Consider the following 17,574-nt stretch of genomic DNA (forward strand, 5'->3'; position numbering starts at 1 on the left):
GGGAGGCTTTCTCCCTTTTACAGAAGATACTCACGGTGTATTAATGACTAGGCGATCCCACTGTCCCTTGATGTCATCTTCTGAAGGCTGCTCAGTGATATACAAACCATCAAATTCCAATTTTCTGGCTATTTCTTTTTCCCTTTTGAATACCACCAAAGGGACCTTAGAAATATAAGAAGATGGGACTCATGGAAAGAATTTCTGATCAAAGCTACTTCTCCATTCATTTATTTCCACAGTAATCCCTCAAATATCTGGAGCAGAAACTCTTCTTTTGGAATATCAATATGTATGGAAATTTATGATCTGCTTATATTGCAGAAATTAGTTGTTAGAAACAGGCCATCCATGTGGGATTAAAGTCCCTTAAATATTCTTTTTCATTCCTCCCGCCATACTGTTCTCAAGATCCTTATCTGATTCTAGTCTATTTTACATTAGTTCCAATAGTTTCAGTCAATCAGCAAGCATTTATTAAGTATCTATTATGTATTAGAGATACAAAAATAAAGGTGAAATGTAAATCTCAGGCCAAATTGGATCCTTTAGCCTTGTTGCCTGGACTACTGCAAGAGTCTACCAAATGACTTTCTGTCCTGCATTCTTACTCCTCCTCTATACAATTGCCAAACTGACTTCTCTAGAAATCCAGGTCTGATTGTGTACTTTCTTATTCAGTAAATTTCAGTGGCTTTTTATTATTTCTAGGAGTAACTATAAACTTAATGATTTAGCTCTTAAGGTCTTTCAAGACTCAAGTTACTTTTCTAGCCTTATTACACATTACACTTTTTCCCCCCCAAACACAGCTATTTAGTATAATAAGCCTGTTTATTGTTCTTTATATCTATCATTACATTTTTCTATCTTCAATATCTAGTATTCATTCTCTCCTCACCCTTGTCTCTTAGAATCCCTAGTTTCCTTCAAGACTCAGTGAAATGCCACCTTCTACATGAAATCTTTCTTGATTCACCTCACCACCTCAGTTAGTTCTCTCCATATTTCCAATAAATTGTGTATCTGTTTTGTAGACCTGTTTGTTTAAGCTCAGGGACAGTTTCACTTTTGTCTTAGAACCCTGTGCTTAGCACTATGCCTGGCACATACTAGTTACTTAATAAATGCCTGAAGATTAATTACTTGAAACTTGTCAGATGTTTTAAGGGTAGAAGGAAAGTAATAGACTGTACCTATAGTGTGAAAATTTCTGTTTGCCACTTTATAGGGCAAAGAGTTTACATCTCCCATACAAAAAGAAGAGGCTCAGAGAAAAAAAGTGGGAAGGCGCTCACCTTTAAGCAGTAATAGCCCACAACACACACAAAGGAGATGATGGTGTGGATGATGGCCAGAGCCCTCAGCGCTGGTGCCATGTACCCAGTGCTCTCCTGCAGGACAAAGAACACCATCCCTTCTTCTTCCTCCTCCTCTTCTTTGAAGGGAGTCCACAGGTTGGAATCCTCTGTATCATCCTCAAAGGGCTCCTCAGTTACCTAATCCAAGAAACCCCCACCACAAAGACAAGGACATACACACATACACACACACACACACACACACACACACACACACACACACACACTTTTGAAAGGTGCAAGGAGTCTGTGGCAATTAGTCTTCCTAAGTAATTCCTTCTTTTTTCTGCATTGCAAACTAATGTGAGGACATAGTTGTAATAATGAATTAAAGTTGATTTTGTATTAACAGGTAAGAAGAAGATTAAAATCTGATTACATTGTACTAAAATAAACATAAATGTATTAGACTATGTGAATTGTATATATTTTTTTTCTGATTGTCAGTCTGTATAAAAACTATGTTTGTAACCAAAGAACACAGGTTGAAAATTGTGAATGCCTTTTGCTGGGACCAGCCTTAATATCAGGACCAATAATGCATTCTATTCATACCATGACCTAACAGAATCTGGGTTGACATACAAGGCAGATTCACAGACTTAAGCCAAGACCAGATGTATCAGGTACAATAGCTCCAAGAAATCAAAGAAGAAATAATTTTCATTTTGGAGAGATTATAGAAGGCCCATTTGACTAGCTGTATGAAGATGTAGGGCAATGAACCTCAAACTATAGGAGTCCTTGTCTAAACAAGTATTTCCCATATTCCTCATCTCCATGTCACTGGCATGTTCACTGATTCTCATTCTATTCTATCTGAGGATGAGAATGTAAGCAGAGGAGCAATGTGACATAAGGAATACTCTGCTTCCCCAATCCCTATATTATCTGGCATAGTTCTAGAAAAGCTAGCTTTAGCAAAAAAGAATGAGGGAGAAGTAAAATGCATAAATATTGGCAAAAAAGGAGAAAAATTAGCTTTCTTTGCAGATGATAAAATAATTTACTTAAAAAACCCTAAAGAATCATTCATCACTAATTATTAATAGTTTCCATAATGTAGCAAGTTACAAAATAAATATGTAAAAATAATCAGAATTTATTTTTTAAAAAGCACCAACAAAAAAAAGCCAAGAAAAAATAATGGAAAGAAAAATTCTATTCAAAATAACTACAAATGTTTTGTATAAGTACTGTTATTAAACACTCAGAAATAAAGACAATGGGAGGGATTTATCAGTCATGATTAGGTTGGGCTATATTGATAAATAAAAATACTATCTAAATTAATTTATATTTTAAGACCACAACAGTCAGAATACCAAAAGATTTCCTTATAGAACCAAACAAATGAATAACAAAATGTTTTTGCAGGAACAAAAAAATCTAGAACATAAAGGGAACTTTTTGAAAGAGCAGAAATGATAAGAGAAGAATTAATTACTAAAACTATTTGGTAATCATAAAATAGAAAGTAGATAAGTGGTACAGATGGGATAACCTAAGCAGGAATTAGCCAAAATTGAGTGCAAAGTTCAATAATTCTAAGAACAAATATAATAGATGATTATCTGATAAGAATCATGAAAACTGCAAAGTTTTGGGGGAAATTAAGTTTAGACCACCATCTAACATGATAAATTCCAATGGTATTTAGAGAGATATGGGACTTATATGAAAAAGATATTTTTGTAAAATTAAAGAAAAAGGAAGAAACTTTCATAAACCTTTAGAATGAATAGTCTTAACCAAAAAAAGAAGAAAAATAAAGGAGAGAAGTGATCCTAAAAGATAAAACAAGCAATTTTGATGGCATAAAATGAAAAAGCTTGGGCAGGTTTATGCAGATAGTATAAGAAGAGAAATATTTAACTAGGAAAAAAACCTTTGCATCACGCATCTCTGATAAAAGTCAGATGTAAGTGGTTGACAACATATATAACATAAAGAACTACTCTAATTTAGACAAATAATTAAAGAATATTGGATTTTAAAAAGTGATGCAAATAAAAACAACTCTAAGCTTTTATCTTGTATTCCTAAAAGTGGCAAAGAAAGATGATTAAAAAAACAGAAAAAGTCAGTTATTTATTGGTGTTATTGGATGATGAATACATGATTCACCATTGTTGAGCTAAGAAGTGGCATAATCATTATGGGAAACAATTTGGAATTATATGAGAAAAATCATTAAACTATTTACATTCTTTGACCAAATTAACTTATCACTGGACATATACTCCAAAGAGATTTTAAAAAACCAAGCAAACACATTCCATGTATGCTACAATATTCATAGCAGCACTTTTTATGGTAGAAAAAAAGACTATTATAAACAAAATGGGAACTACTGATTAGGGATTAGATGAATAAATTGTGATGTGTGAATATATGAAATATCGTTGTGCCATTAGAAATGAAGAATTCAGAGAAATGTGGGAAGACTAATGCAGAGTAAAATAAGTAAAATCAGAAGAATAATACATATAATGACTCATTTATATGAATGAAAACAACACAGAAAAGAAAATGGATTTTCACTATAATGACTAATATTGGTTATGAAGAACAGATGAAGAGGCACTTCCTTTCTGTTGGAAAAGAAGTGGGAGACTACAGTAACAGAATGTTGCCTATATTGTCCAATACATTTGTTGTGTCCATTGGTTTTACTTAACTTATTTCAGAGGTTTCCAGTAAAGATGTGTATCAGGAAATGAATATGTGGCATAAAACAAAAGGCATCAATAAAACTGAAACAAAGGGAAGGGGAAGGGAGTAAATTGTCTATGTATATTTCTCAAGTGACCTGCCATTGAGAATTATTAAAACATAATTAGAACAGCAATTGAAAAACCTAGAAATTCACAGGAGACATAAGGAAGAAGCCAGCAATAAAACTCAAATTGCCTGTACACAAATGCCTAAAGTATGATTAATAAGAAAAATAAACCAGAAATTCCAAGAGCAGGTAAGAGAATGAATACAAAAGCATTATATCATCCTATAAAAACAATATAAAATAATGCTAAAACTCAGAATCACTTAAAGCTGGGGAAAAAGAACACATAAAGCTCATAAAAAAGGGCTTTATTTTTGTTATTTGTGGGAAAAGAAGGGGGGAAAAGTAAAAAAAAAGATATAACTACTAAGTTTGGTGAATGAGATAAAGATATTTTGTCTTTGTTTTCTACACCAAAGAGAATGATATTTGGATTGGAAAACAAAATAAATGTGGGTAATAAAGAATTAATACCTAAGCTAATTAAGAAGATGGTAAGAATATTTGGACAGCCAGGTGGCACAATGGAGAGATTGCTGAGTCTGGAGTCTGGAAGATTGCTTTCTAAGTTCAAACTTGGCCTCAGAAACCAACTAGCTGTTTGATCCTGGGCACTTAACCCTATTTGCCTTAGTTTCTTTATCTGTAAAATGAGCTGGACAAGAAAATAGCAAACCACTCCGGGATCTTTGCTAAGAAAAACCAAAATCTAAGAATTGAACATGACTGAAAATACTGAACAATATAGCACTTAACTATTTTAGATGAAAAGTCACTTTGTTCAAATAAATTACATCTTTCATTATAGAAGTTGTGGCCGATATGACTATTGAGTTACAGTAAGTATTATCCAAATAAAATCATGAAAGAATATTAGTGCAACTATAGGACTGGAAAAATTAAAATATCACCATTTTTTTTAAAGAAGAGAATGGGATCTGAAATCAATATGCCAATGAACTAGACTTGAATTTTGGATAATATTCTAGAACAAGATAGTGAACATAAAAGAAAAGAAGTGATGATCATTAAAACCCAGTATGGCTTCAACAAGAACAGGACATACAAGACTAATATTATTTCTTTTGTTGGCAAAATTATTAAACTTGTGTATCAGGAGAATGTGTTAGTTTTTTTGTTTGTTGTTTGTTTTGTTTTTGAGACTAATTGCCCTATCTTTCCTTGGCTGGAAGTACAGCAGTCTCTCAAGGGCTCAATCTCATTATTGATTTACTGATTGGCACAAGATGTTTCCCCGGGCCAGTTCAACCAACCTGAGGCAGCCTCATGGCTCCTGATCCCAGGGCTCAGCATCTGGGTGTGAGATTTAATGTAGACTTGATTGACTACATTCAATTGGGTTTACCTGCTGTAGGTTACTACTTGTGGATTCAAGTAATCTCCACCCTCAGTCTTCCCAGTGGTAGGGATTATAGATGTCTACTACCATTTCTGGACTAAGGGAATGTTTAGAAACAGTTTATTTAGGTTTTTGCAAACGATCGGATAAAAGTCTCTCATTCTATTCTTGCAAAAAAAAAAGATAGAAATGTGGGCTAGATCATAGTAAAGCAAGATTAATCTACAACTTATTAAACTGCCAGACCCATAGAGTAATCAATAGATTGATTAAAGAGGTCTTCAGGGAAGTTCCAAAGAATTTGCATTTGACTCTAAAATGTATTGACATCAGCCCTTCATGCTTTAGATAAAGTCATCTATGATGTGTATCAAATTTTCGTTGGGAAGAAAGCAAACACTGAGTTAGGATTCAAAAATATCTGGATAGGCTAAAACAATGGGTTATATCAAATAAAATGAAAATAATAGCCAAGGCGAAGTTTAAAGCTTGGTTCAAAAATCCAACATGAGGGAACTTTGGATAGAAAAAAATTCAACTGAAAAAAAATATCAGGGGTTTTAGCAGATATAACTTCACTTAAAGTAAATAGGATGATATAATATCCAAACAAATAATGATACAGGGTGAATAAAGGTTCCAGGAATGAGGCAGTGAGACTTGTGTTCTGTTCTAGGTACCACATTTTAGTAAGCATACATTGATAAGCTAGAGGGTCTTCAAAAGAAGGGCAGCCAAGGTTGTAAAAATCTTCAAATTAATGTTATTTGAAGTTCACCTAATGGAGCTGAGGATGTTTAGTTTGGAGAAAAGAACATTTGGGGATATATATCTATCTCATGCATATGAAGGGCTATCATATGGAAGAAGGATTAGAATTATTTTTCTTGGTCACAGAAGGCTGAACTCAGAGCAATGGACAGAAGCTGAAAAGAAACACACTCAGACTTAATGTGGCGAAACAAATTTCCAGTAATTAGGTAATTAAGAGGTAATGGGTTCTGAAGATGTTATTCAAGGGTTTGGGCAAAATTAGATGTTGTGGAATGTTATGGAAGGTATTCTTTTGAATCTCATGGTCACTAAAGCCTTCCACTTTCAAAATCTAAGATTCTTTAAAATCACTGATCAGGCCCTTTGGCAAATGGCAGTTTTTATTATTTATTTATTTATTTGTTTTTGGTGAAAGCTATTCAAGAAGTGTAGTGCCTGGAGGAAGACCCCTGGTATGGCTTCACATATCCCATGGACATATAGTAAATAAATAACCCCTGAATGAATAAAGGAAGCTTTACCTTGTAGAAGAGTAGGATGAAATTAATGGCAAAGGCCACAAACAAAGCAAGGAATCTCAGGTTGTAGAAATTCCTGGCCAGGTAATGCTGGATAGAAAAGAAAAAATATGGGAACAGGGGATGGGAGGAGACATTTTATTCTATATATCCATTTTCTTTCCCCAAGTCATTTAAAACTCACTAGGTTAAAATCTTGTCTAATAACACCTGCACTGGCAATCACTCTTCTGGGATTATCCTGGGCTTTCTATTCCAAGTATGTCCTACTGTGGAGCAGCCAGAAAGTGATTTTAAACACAGTGTTTGAAGAAACCCTGCTCTGGACTTGTTCTTTTACAGGTAAGCTAAGTGTCTAAGGTTGCTGGCAGATAGTGGGTAAACATTCTGTTATAAAGTGGTCATTGTTAATGATGGCTAAATATAAAAAGCAGGGACACTTTGCTTATGAACAAATAATTCTTACTTATGATAAGAAGGTTGGAGCTGCTATCCAGGGGAGCTAACCAGGGGAGAAACCCTCTGCTCCGTTTCCAGTGGAAATTATAATTGCCAGAGTCAATTCTTCATTTTCCTTCTCAATTTAAACCCTGGTGGAAACATTCCCTACTGGAACTGCCACAGCTGAAGTGTGGAATAGTGGTAGCTCAGAACCAAAGAAATCTCTGCTTTCTTTAGGGTAATAGACATTGTTATTGGAAGCATGGGCAAGGAAAATATACTCTCCAAAACCTCCAATCAAAGCTCAAAAGCACTTTCCTATCATAACAATATTGTAAAGGTTACTTGGATTGTAGAGGACTCTATAGACCAGATATATTATCATCAAAATTGGTGTTAATAGGCTAGTCTGTAGGCTTCATAATATTTTTGTGTAACAAAATCTATCATTCTGAGTATCAATTTCCAAATGGAATACAACCTACCAGAGATTTCTTTTAAGGTTTCCTAAATATAAGGGAAAGTATTACATATGTGAAAATCTCTTGACCTCCTGGAGAAAAATTAAGCCAAAAAAGGCCTGGAGTTCCAAAGACAAAAATCACTAACAAGTATTTATTAAATGATGATTATGTGCATGGAAGATAGTTACTTGTTATTTTTCCCTTTTCTTTCTTCTCTTTCTTCTTTCCTCATTGCAAAAAAGGGAAAGAGATATATAAAATGGGAGGAATCAAAAGAGAATGAATGGGAATAGAAGGAGTAAAGGGTAACAAAATGGTGAAAATGAACTAGAAGGTAAGTACTATATGTTCTATTGGGCACTTCTCCAAGAGGAATGAGGAATTCAACTGGAATTGGTTTCTGAATCAGACGTATTAGGTAAAGTGCTTACCAACATTTTGGTCTGATAGATTTCTAGGCCTTTGAAAAAATTAGCCATGAAGGCTTCAGGCCTATCCTCCTTTTGGCCATGACGACGCTTCTTCTTGGTCCTTTCTCCACCCAAGTTTTCTTCTTCTTGTTCCTCCTCCTTAATTTTGTCCCCCTTTTCTCCATCTTCCACACTAAAAAAAAAAGAATAAGAAGCCCACTTAGCTCAGATTAACTAGGAAATATCAGACCCAGAAAGATCACAAATGAGAGAAAGACTGTACAGAAAAGGAATTTAGTTAGATAGGAAGGAGACATACAGGCAAGATCCTTAAGGACATAATCCCTATTTTATACATCATTTTATCCCACACAGACCCATCCATAATAGATGTTCAATAAATATTCATTGGGTGAATGATTAATAAATGGTGGGTGATATTTTGGTACAGTTTATTATTTACTCTCCTTTTTTGTTATTCATTTTTTGGTGAGGTAATTGGGGTTAAGTAACTTACCCAGGATTGCACAATTAGATTTGAACTCAGGTTCTCCTGACTTTAGGACCAGTGGTCTATTCACTGCACCATCTAGCTGCCCCTTATTATCTACTCTTAATTTTAGATACTTCTTCATTTATGAATTTATGGATCATAAGTTATGCAGTCTGTTCTCAGGATTATTGGCTCAAAAATAACCATTTTCTTTTAAGTTGTCATTTTCTCATATACTTCATCTTTTTTTTTTAAACTATCATTTTCTCTCATTTACTTTGCACTTAATATAGTATTTGGTTTTCTCAAACATTTTTCTGAAATTGGTTAAGTGCTGTGCACAAGGTTGGGCCAAACCACTGGGAGTTAGAAAGTTAAGAGATATAATGAGAAGGTAAAGCCTTTATATTCCATGCAATAGGATGATTACAGCTAATACAGAGGAAAATGTGTCCCAGGTTTGAATATCCACTTTCTGAGACATCATAAAAGCATGAATAGCCACAGTGATGTTCATTTAGGTATATTAGAAACTTCCAAACTATGATTTTCAAAGCACTTGTGGAAGGAGAGGGGAAAAGTTATCTAAGTATTAAGGGACAGCAAGGTAAAAAGAGATTGCAGGAAAGAGGAGGGTGGTGTGTGTGTGTGTGTGTGTGTGTGTGTGTGTGTGTGTGTGTGTGTTAAACCAACTAGGAAGATAAAGGAGGAAGTTGTGGAACAGGAGGAAATGATCAAGAAGAGAGCAAAGCCAGAGAGGTTCTCACTTAATATTAGGAAAAAATGCTAGTTGATTTTTCACCACTGAGGTTTGGATTTGGGATGTATTTCTTGGTTATCAACCATGACAACTAGAACAGGAAACACCAAGAAAACATCAACCAGAACTTACTCTGCCTTCTCAGATTCCACTTTTCCTTCTCTTTCACTTTCAGTTTTCATTTCTGCTGCCTAGAGAAAAAGTAACAGTCAAACAGGATACCTTATTTTCTCTTCTCTTCTCTGGCTGAGTGGTTTCCCATACAATTAGGAGTGTAATATTAATAATGATAGCAATTGTTCACATATAAGAAAAGCCTATATGATTTACAAAGCATTTAACCTATATTATCTCATCTGAAAGATATTAGCAGCATCACAAAGGAAAGAAATTAATCATCTTCTGATGAGGATGTGGTTCTGGATATGTTAATATATTTTGAAAGCCTAAGTCAACTATAGTAATCATGGCTTTTTAAACCTTCTAAGACACTACAGATGTACTATCTCATGACAATAAGCCTCCTTTTGTGTCTGCTTCATTCCAAAATTCATTCTATCTAAACTTTCACATTCAATTAAAAATAAATGTGTTTTCCTACCAAAGATAAGGAGGCTGGGATAGGGTTAGGGAATATAGTAGATGCACCATGGATCATACAAGATGAGAGCTCTCTGGTCAGTGGAAACTCTTTAGTTTTAGGTTCTCAGGATTTTAGTATCCCCAAATCGGTGTAATCTAAAATAATGCTGATTTATTTAGTTACTGGCTTTACTAGCGATAGTTTACAGCAGCTACTAGAAGGCACATTCACACTTCTGAGGGTGAAGAAAGGTAGACAAGCAGATTCTGCTTACCTGTGCTTTCCTTTTCTTCCGAACTGTGCTCTCTAGGGTGGGGGGCCCATCATTTCCAATGATCTCAGAGAGATCCCCAAGGCCAGGGTCAGGGCCATGCTTTGGGCCACCTTCTTTCTTTGGGTGGAGCCCAAGAACATCCGACATGATATCTGCCTCTCCCTTCTCACCCTTCACAAAGTGCACCAGTTCGGCTGTGATGCTCTGCTCAGTCACTTCTGCCCTTTCTGCTTCTATAACATCATCATGGATGCCAAACTGTGTAGGATCAGGCATGTCACCAAGGATCTTGGTTACTCTGATGTTCTTTGCTCCTTCTACCAAGCCCCCCCCAAACACAGTATTCCAGAGAATCTGAAAGATTCCCCACACAATGGTGAAGAACAATTGGAACAATCCCACAAAAAACATCCAGAAGAAAGAAAAAAACACTTTGACCAGTTCTTTGATAGTCATTTTCTTCACCTTCCTGTATTGCTTCTTGAGGTTTCTAAGACTGGACATTTTCAGAAAACTTGTCACATTTCTCTTCACTGAGACACAGGCTGTGGCAAAAGCAGAAGCAGACTCCAGTGTTTTGTTTTCTTCTTCATCCTCCTTAGTTTCTACTACACAGGAAGACTCTTCTTCATCCTCTTCCTCTTCAGGTCTTTCAGCTGAGTCAGATTCTGAGATTTGGGATGCCAGCTGCATTTCAAAGATTGTGTCTTCACAGAAGTTTACAAATAATTCCATCTTTTCCTGTTCCCCACCTTCATTGACAACATCGAAGATAAACTGTCGTTTGGATTCTTTAACCTGAGGTTTCTCCCACTGTGTTCGGCTAGACTCACTGATCTCAAAGTAAACACGTTCAATTTTCTTGGCTCCACCCATTATCTCAATGCGCCCCAGATATGGTTCAAAGTAATTCAGGACACTTTCAGCGGGATCCAGTAAACACTGCAGGCGGGAATCATTGGGCATGTGTTCTGAAAGATTGGTTAGTAACACAGCTACGTTAAACCCAATGTCTTTGGCTGGCTCATGGAACCTGTCCACAAAATCAATGTAATTAAACATGTCATTCTCATCAGCCTCTGCACAGGAGAGGAGAAACTCAATCTCTGACTGGGGATACTGTTTCTGCCCTTCCATGGCTTTCTGGAATTCCTTCTTAGAGATAATTCCTTTGCCATCTGGGTCATATTCTTTGAAGGCATCTGAGTTGGTCAAGTCCTTCAGTTTCAGGAACATGTCAAAGAATTTCAATATCATTTCTACATTGGTAGATGATTCCACAAGGGTGTCAACCATCTGCTTGCCAATGGTTCCATTTACAACATTCCCTATGAGGCAAGATAAGCAGATACACAAAACATGTTATTATTGTTCTTGAATCATGATGGAACTGGGCAGGTAAAAACAATTATTCACATGGTACCATAAAATTTTTCTCTATACTGAAATTTTAAAAATCAGCTCTCATAAGTCAGTATAAGCCAGCTCCAATAAAATGGTTTCTTTCCAAAATGCTACACTGCCTTCTCTAGGGAGATGTGTGTGTGTGTGTGTGTGTGTGTGTGTGTGTGTATGTCAAAGCCAGAAAAGATGATCCACTAAGAAACAAAGGAGAAAGCAGCAATAAAGGAAAGAATAAATGAAATGAAATAGCATGATATCTGTTCCACTCCCTCTCCTTTGGCATGCTAGGGCAACTGTATCAGAGAACTACAAAGGGGTAAGTGATATTATTGCCATCCCTTTGAAATTTAAAACAGTTCCCTATTAGATGGCACAGATATAAAGTTTATAGCAGTCTGGTTGAAAACAATAAGAAAGGAAAGCAAACAAAGAAAGCAAACAAAGGCTAGTGTTTTTTTTTCTCCTGTAAATGATTCTGTATTTCCATTCATAGAAATCAATTGGTTTTATTCTTCTTTCCCTTCCCTCCCACTTATTCACTTGCTCCCACTCATTGTTTTATTAAGTTTGATCTAAAAGACCTGCCAGAAGAGAAATTAATTAGACTAGTATAACATCTCAATCAAAAAAAAAAAAAGAATCTGTGAATTTATAATTATACCAAATAGCCTCACCTTCCAGGAGGGAAAGTAGCATTACCACCATGTCCTGTAAGAGATCTAAGAGTTCTTTCAGCAACTTAATCTGACTGGAATCCTAGAACAATAATAAGAGATAGCCATGAATTAAGTGCATGCTTAACAAAATAGAGAGCAATGGGGAAGCATACTATGCTTTGAGGAAATGGGCTGAAGGCTATCCAGGACCTAGGAATGAACTAGTGTAAGGAAGGATAAAAGTATTACTTGACATAGTATGGTGGAACTAACCAGAATATGGCATATTTAAATATATCAAATTATGGACATCATACAAATAGCTTCCTACCTTCCCTTTTTCAGAGAATGTCAAAGTTCATGTAAAATATTAAGCCTACTTATTCCAACACCTGACTTGAATAGGAGGAAGGTCACTGGTGTCCTCTTGCAATTTACGACCCCTATAAGTTACAAATTTTCCCCAGTTCGTTTACTTCTAATCCATGAATGATGTATTTCCTGTTTTTAATCCCAACTTTCCAATGTCTGATCCCCATTCAGTTAAACATTTTTCCTCCATTCCAGCTCTACCTGCCCTTTCCACTGTGCCATTTGGAACTCCCATTATATAGTTTACAAAATTCTCTTCCTTTTGTCAACCTGAACTTAGAGATGTCTCCCCCATAGTGACAAAGCAGCCCTAATATCAAATCCCAATATTGTTCCTATGCAGGGTGTTGGAATACTCATTACTCCTCTCTTGTTACTTAGAAACTTTCTGATTCTTTGAGCTTCACTCCATTCAAATTGATCAACTTTGCCAATCACAATTAGAGAAGCAATTATTTATCAGTCCTCAAAGAAAGGTATTCTTCCTTCTTTCTTAAGAAGACTAGTACGTGGGCTCACAGTTTTCCTCTTCATTTCAACTTCTGCTCTTATTCTTTTTGTTTGCATGTTTTTTGTTCAGTCGTGTCTGACTCTTCATGACTCTATTTGGGTTTTTTTTGGCAAAGATACTGGAGTGGTTTGCCATTTCCTCATCCAGATGAGGAAATTGAAACAAACCAGATTAAGTGATTTACCATAAGTGTTTGAAGCCACATTTGAATTCAAGTCTTTCTGTCTCCAAGCCCTGTATCTATTCACTGTTTCAATTAGTTGCCCTGCACTTATTTGAGAGAATTTTGATGTACTGGTTGATGTCTCCTCAAACACTGTTTCCATGTTTTCAATCTCTTCAACTCCCATCACTTATTCTTCCATTCCACTTCACCTACATAGGGATAGATATAGCTTGCCCTTGCCAGCATCCACAATAAATTTCCTTTTGAGAATCAAAAGGTAAAATCCTCTTCTATTATCATAAACTTGTATTGCTCTCTTTAAACCTCAACTTTCCTAAGAAAGAGTACTCATCCTTATTAAGCCTTTCTATCCTTCATTACTAGACTACTATTATACATTTAACTTTCTTCCTGATTTCAAATCTATACTTAACTGGTTTAACTTCGTATCTTCTTCTGCTCTTGAATCCTTTGTTCAAGTTTACATGCTGTTGAACAGACCTGAAGGAAATCATAAAGTAGAACTAGGTTCACTACACATTTATGATACCAATCTTAACTAGGTGCTCATTATAATACAATTCTTTTACTCATCTCTAATTGACTATCCTATTTTCCACAGAGGCTATTCAAAACCTTCTTTTCTTTCCTTAAGCTTACCATGCTATTTCTTCCTCATTCTTTCTCAGCTGAGAACTTTCTCTCATTCTGTATGAGAAAATAAAGACCATTTGCCATAAGCCCCTTCTTCTTTTCATTTCTTTACATCTCAAAATCCTTTAACATCTCATTCTTTCCTTTATTTAATCTCTAAAAAGTTGACCATTTAAGACCAAATCCTCTAATATACCCTTGATCTAGTCATCCTATATTATCTAACAGATAATCTTTAATTCCTTACTTATACACACTCAATAAACTCCATTGGACCTCTATCAATTTCAGGATCAAACATAGAATTCTTTGTTTTGCTTTAAAAGCCCTTTCTAACCTTTAGATTTCCAGTCTTCTTACACCTTATACTTAGGTACTTTACAATCCAGTGACTGGCCTTTTTACTGTTCCTTGAACAAGATACTTCATCTCTCAACTCAAGATATTTTCAGTATCTTTCCCTTATGTCTTGAGTGTTCTCTCTCCTTCTGCTATCTCTGGGCTTTCTAGGCTTCGAGACCTAGCTAAAATCCTCCCTTCTACAGAAAGTATTTCCAGATCTCCCTTAAATCTAGTACCTTCCTTTGAATATTTTAAATTTATCCTGAATATATCTTAACTGTACAGTTATTTAGGGTAGCTTGGTGGTGCAGTCAGGAAAACTCTTCTTTCTGAATTTAAATCCAGCCTCAGGCATGTACTAGCTGTGTCAGTGACCCTGAGCAAGTCACTCAGCCCTGTTTGCCTCAGTTTTCTCCTCTGTAAAATGAACTTGGGAAGGAAATGGTAAACTATTTTAGTATCTTTATCAAGAAAAACCCAAATGGGTCATGAAGAGTACAATATGACTGACACATGACTAATCAGGAACATGTATTTACACGTTGTCTTCCTTACTGGACTCAGAGTTTGAAACAAGAACTATTTTAACCTTTCTTTTATCACCAATATTTAACATGGTGTCTGTCCTTCAATAGGTGCTAAATAAATGTTTATTGCTTATTGGCTCCCGAGAGTTCTTTTTTTTCTCTCTGATAAGACAATTATTTACTTAGGAGAATTCATTTCTGAAATGTGAAATGTTTCCTGGACTACATTTCCTTCAAATACATTTCTCTTTAAGTCATTTGTTCAGCACAATTCTGATTATTTAAAAAATAATTACTGCTATAGGTGATACAGCAATAGGGGGCTTCCCTAATTGTTCTCTAAGCAAGATGCAAATAGATAATATAGTAACTAATACCAACTAGCCAATTCAGTGTTTTCCCAGTTAATCTTTTCTTTCACAAACTCAAAGTCAAAAAGTGAAAAATAAGGGGGGTAATAGAGAACATTCCAGGTAGATATGCCAGCCCTGTACATTTTTGACACATTATTTAAAGTAATTCTGCAAATGATCCTCTAATCAACTTGAAAGATCCTCAGATTCTGTTACGTGTTGCCGTGAAGAGAGGAAGTCTATTCCTACATATGCCACATTTATTTAAAACAATAAACACTTTGAGCTATCTTGATTCATCTTGATAGAGAGGTGAGTATTGATTGACATACATAAGAGAGGAAGGGAATGGTGAGAGATTAAGTGAGAAATGCAAAGTCAAAAAGATCTGATATTGGATGGGATTTATTTAAAGTGCTTATAAGTCAAAATGAGCAGTTAGTTACTAGGAAGTAAGAAGGACTAAGATTAGGGAAATAAAGCACTAAAACAATAAAGAATCATGGTTTCATTGGTTGCTTAAGGTAATTCAAAAGTGTTATCCCATTCAAAAAGATTTAATGACACTAATGATTTTTGCAAAGCATTTGTACTTTAATCCTTAGTTTCAGGATGATATTCAAGAGTGCTCCACAGTACCATCCCATCCATCTGCCTATCTCACTCATTCACTCATCTACAGAGGAAAAAAGTTTCTGGCCTGGACCTGTATATGACACCATTTCACACACTATGATTCGCTGTGGTGATGGCTGTCTGTACCTGAGAGAGTTTCATCTGCATGTTAGCAAACACATGAAGGAAGCCAACAACTGCATCCCACAATCTGCTATGAGCCAGGCTCTGCTGGTTTCCAATGCAAGGGCCCTATGGAAACAAGAACAACTATCACATAAAAATCAAGTCATATTCTGAATATCTATTCTTTGCCTCTAAAAATCACTCAAAAAAGTAGTACTAGTCTCATGTATAGATTGTCATTCAGTAATTAAAATTATTTTTCGTATCTTAGGTGGTTTTCCTCAAATATATTTTCTGAACATAGAATTGTTTGACTAAAAGAAACTACAAAGGCAATCTAGTCTATTCTCTCTCTTTTGTATGTTATATAATTGCCTCTATATTTTCTCCCTAAATTGTTCTTGAAATGCCCTCTTTTTTCATGCTGATCCTATACTTCTGAATTTAAAATTTAACTTAAGGATTGTTTCCTTGATGAAGCCTTCATTGTCCATTTCAGTTCATGGTGATCTCTCTCTCCTCTGAATTAAAACAAACAAATGTATGCTGTTTATGACACTGATTTAGAACTTGATTACAGACTGCTTTGTGTTACTGTTATTCATATTTTCACATATCTTCTCTATTTGAGTCTACTTGACTTGGCAGGTATATTATACTGATTTATAAGCCTAACAAAATGCTATATATACATACATGGTTTGTATTCTGTAATTATTTGTTGAATGAATGATATTGATGAGTCTTACTCTAAGATATCACCTGGCAATGATAATTAGGAAGTTGAAAATTCAATTTTGTTTTAGGAAAAGCTCATTTGTTATATAGCACAGATGTTTTAAAGACCCACTTAAAAAACCATAAATACCAAATATTACCAAATTGAAGCTTCTCTACCTTTATACATTTTGCTAGGCTTCTTTAGGAAAAGTCAGATTCTCTACATATGGCATGATTCTCTACAAAATGCAGGCACTAATCCCAGAATCTGCATTGTAGTTTTAATATTTTCTTCATACAATTTATGTGATTTAACAGAACTTTTATAAAAATATAAAAAAATTATAAAAAATGCAAGGTAAGGATCAGAAAGGATTTCTTATATATGGTAAACTCCATGACCTTCTTTTATAAATTATTTTATAAATTCAAAAGTCTTAAGCATGTTAATTTTAATCTTATGATTCTGGGCAACAATATTAAGATTTAAGGTTGAATTGTGAGAGATTTATTTTTTCATCGACGAGAATTAGAAGGTTCAGAGTAGCTCAATGGCTTGCTCCAAGTCTAAGACACACAGTGAGGGAATAAACTGAACCAAACCTTGGATTACTTAGTGATTTATTCTGCACATCATAAAAATCAATATGCCCATCCTCTATGCATATGTTTATAAGTATGGGCTCAGCAATATGTTACCTGAATGTACTCTGTAAGGGAATTGAAAATCTGTTTGGTCACAGCCAAAGCTTTAGAGAAGTTTCGCTGCCCAGATTCATCAATGATGTCCTTCCCTGAATAGTACCAATAGAAGTCACTGATTGATTCCTAAGAACAAACAAGATAAATTAATTTTTCAGCCCTTACATCCAAACTAAGTGTTACAAAATGGTGCAGGGGAATTT

General features: G+C 35.2%; 1 protein-coding gene across 4 annotated transcripts in view; it reads right to left on the reverse strand.

Annotated features, from left to right (window-relative positions):
• The window catches only part of RYR3 (ryanodine receptor 3), a 708,417-nt gene that overhangs the window by 39,111 nt on the left and 651,732 nt on the right, over positions 1 to 17,574 (reverse strand). For 3 of the 4 annotated variants that reach the window (XM_031952023.1, XM_031952026.1, XM_031952025.1), the window contains 9 exons: positions 17,369 to 17,497; positions 15,971 to 16,075; positions 12,302 to 12,383; positions 10,224 to 11,551; positions 9,499 to 9,557; positions 8,135 to 8,306; positions 6,802 to 6,888; positions 1,299 to 1,499; positions 35 to 165 (listed from right to left, as the gene is read on the reverse strand). In XM_031952023.1, the coding sequence (XP_031807883.1) occupies positions 35 to 165; positions 1,299 to 1,499; positions 6,802 to 6,888; positions 8,135 to 8,306; positions 9,499 to 9,557; positions 10,224 to 11,551; positions 12,302 to 12,383; positions 15,971 to 16,075; positions 17,369 to 17,497 (2,294 nt within the window). Of the gene's footprint in view, positions 1 to 34; positions 166 to 1,298; positions 1,500 to 6,801; positions 6,889 to 8,134; positions 8,307 to 9,498; positions 9,558 to 10,223; positions 11,552 to 12,301; positions 12,384 to 15,970; positions 16,076 to 17,368; positions 17,498 to 17,574 lie in introns of those variants that run through there. The other variant, XM_031952027.1, reaches the window with a different exon arrangement.

The sequence above is a fragment of the Sarcophilus harrisii genome, chromosome 2, assembly GCF_902635505.1.
Source record: "Sarcophilus harrisii chromosome 2, mSarHar1.11, whole genome shotgun sequence".
NCBI classification, from domain to species: Eukaryota; Metazoa; Chordata; class Mammalia; order Dasyuromorphia; family Dasyuridae; genus Sarcophilus; species Sarcophilus harrisii.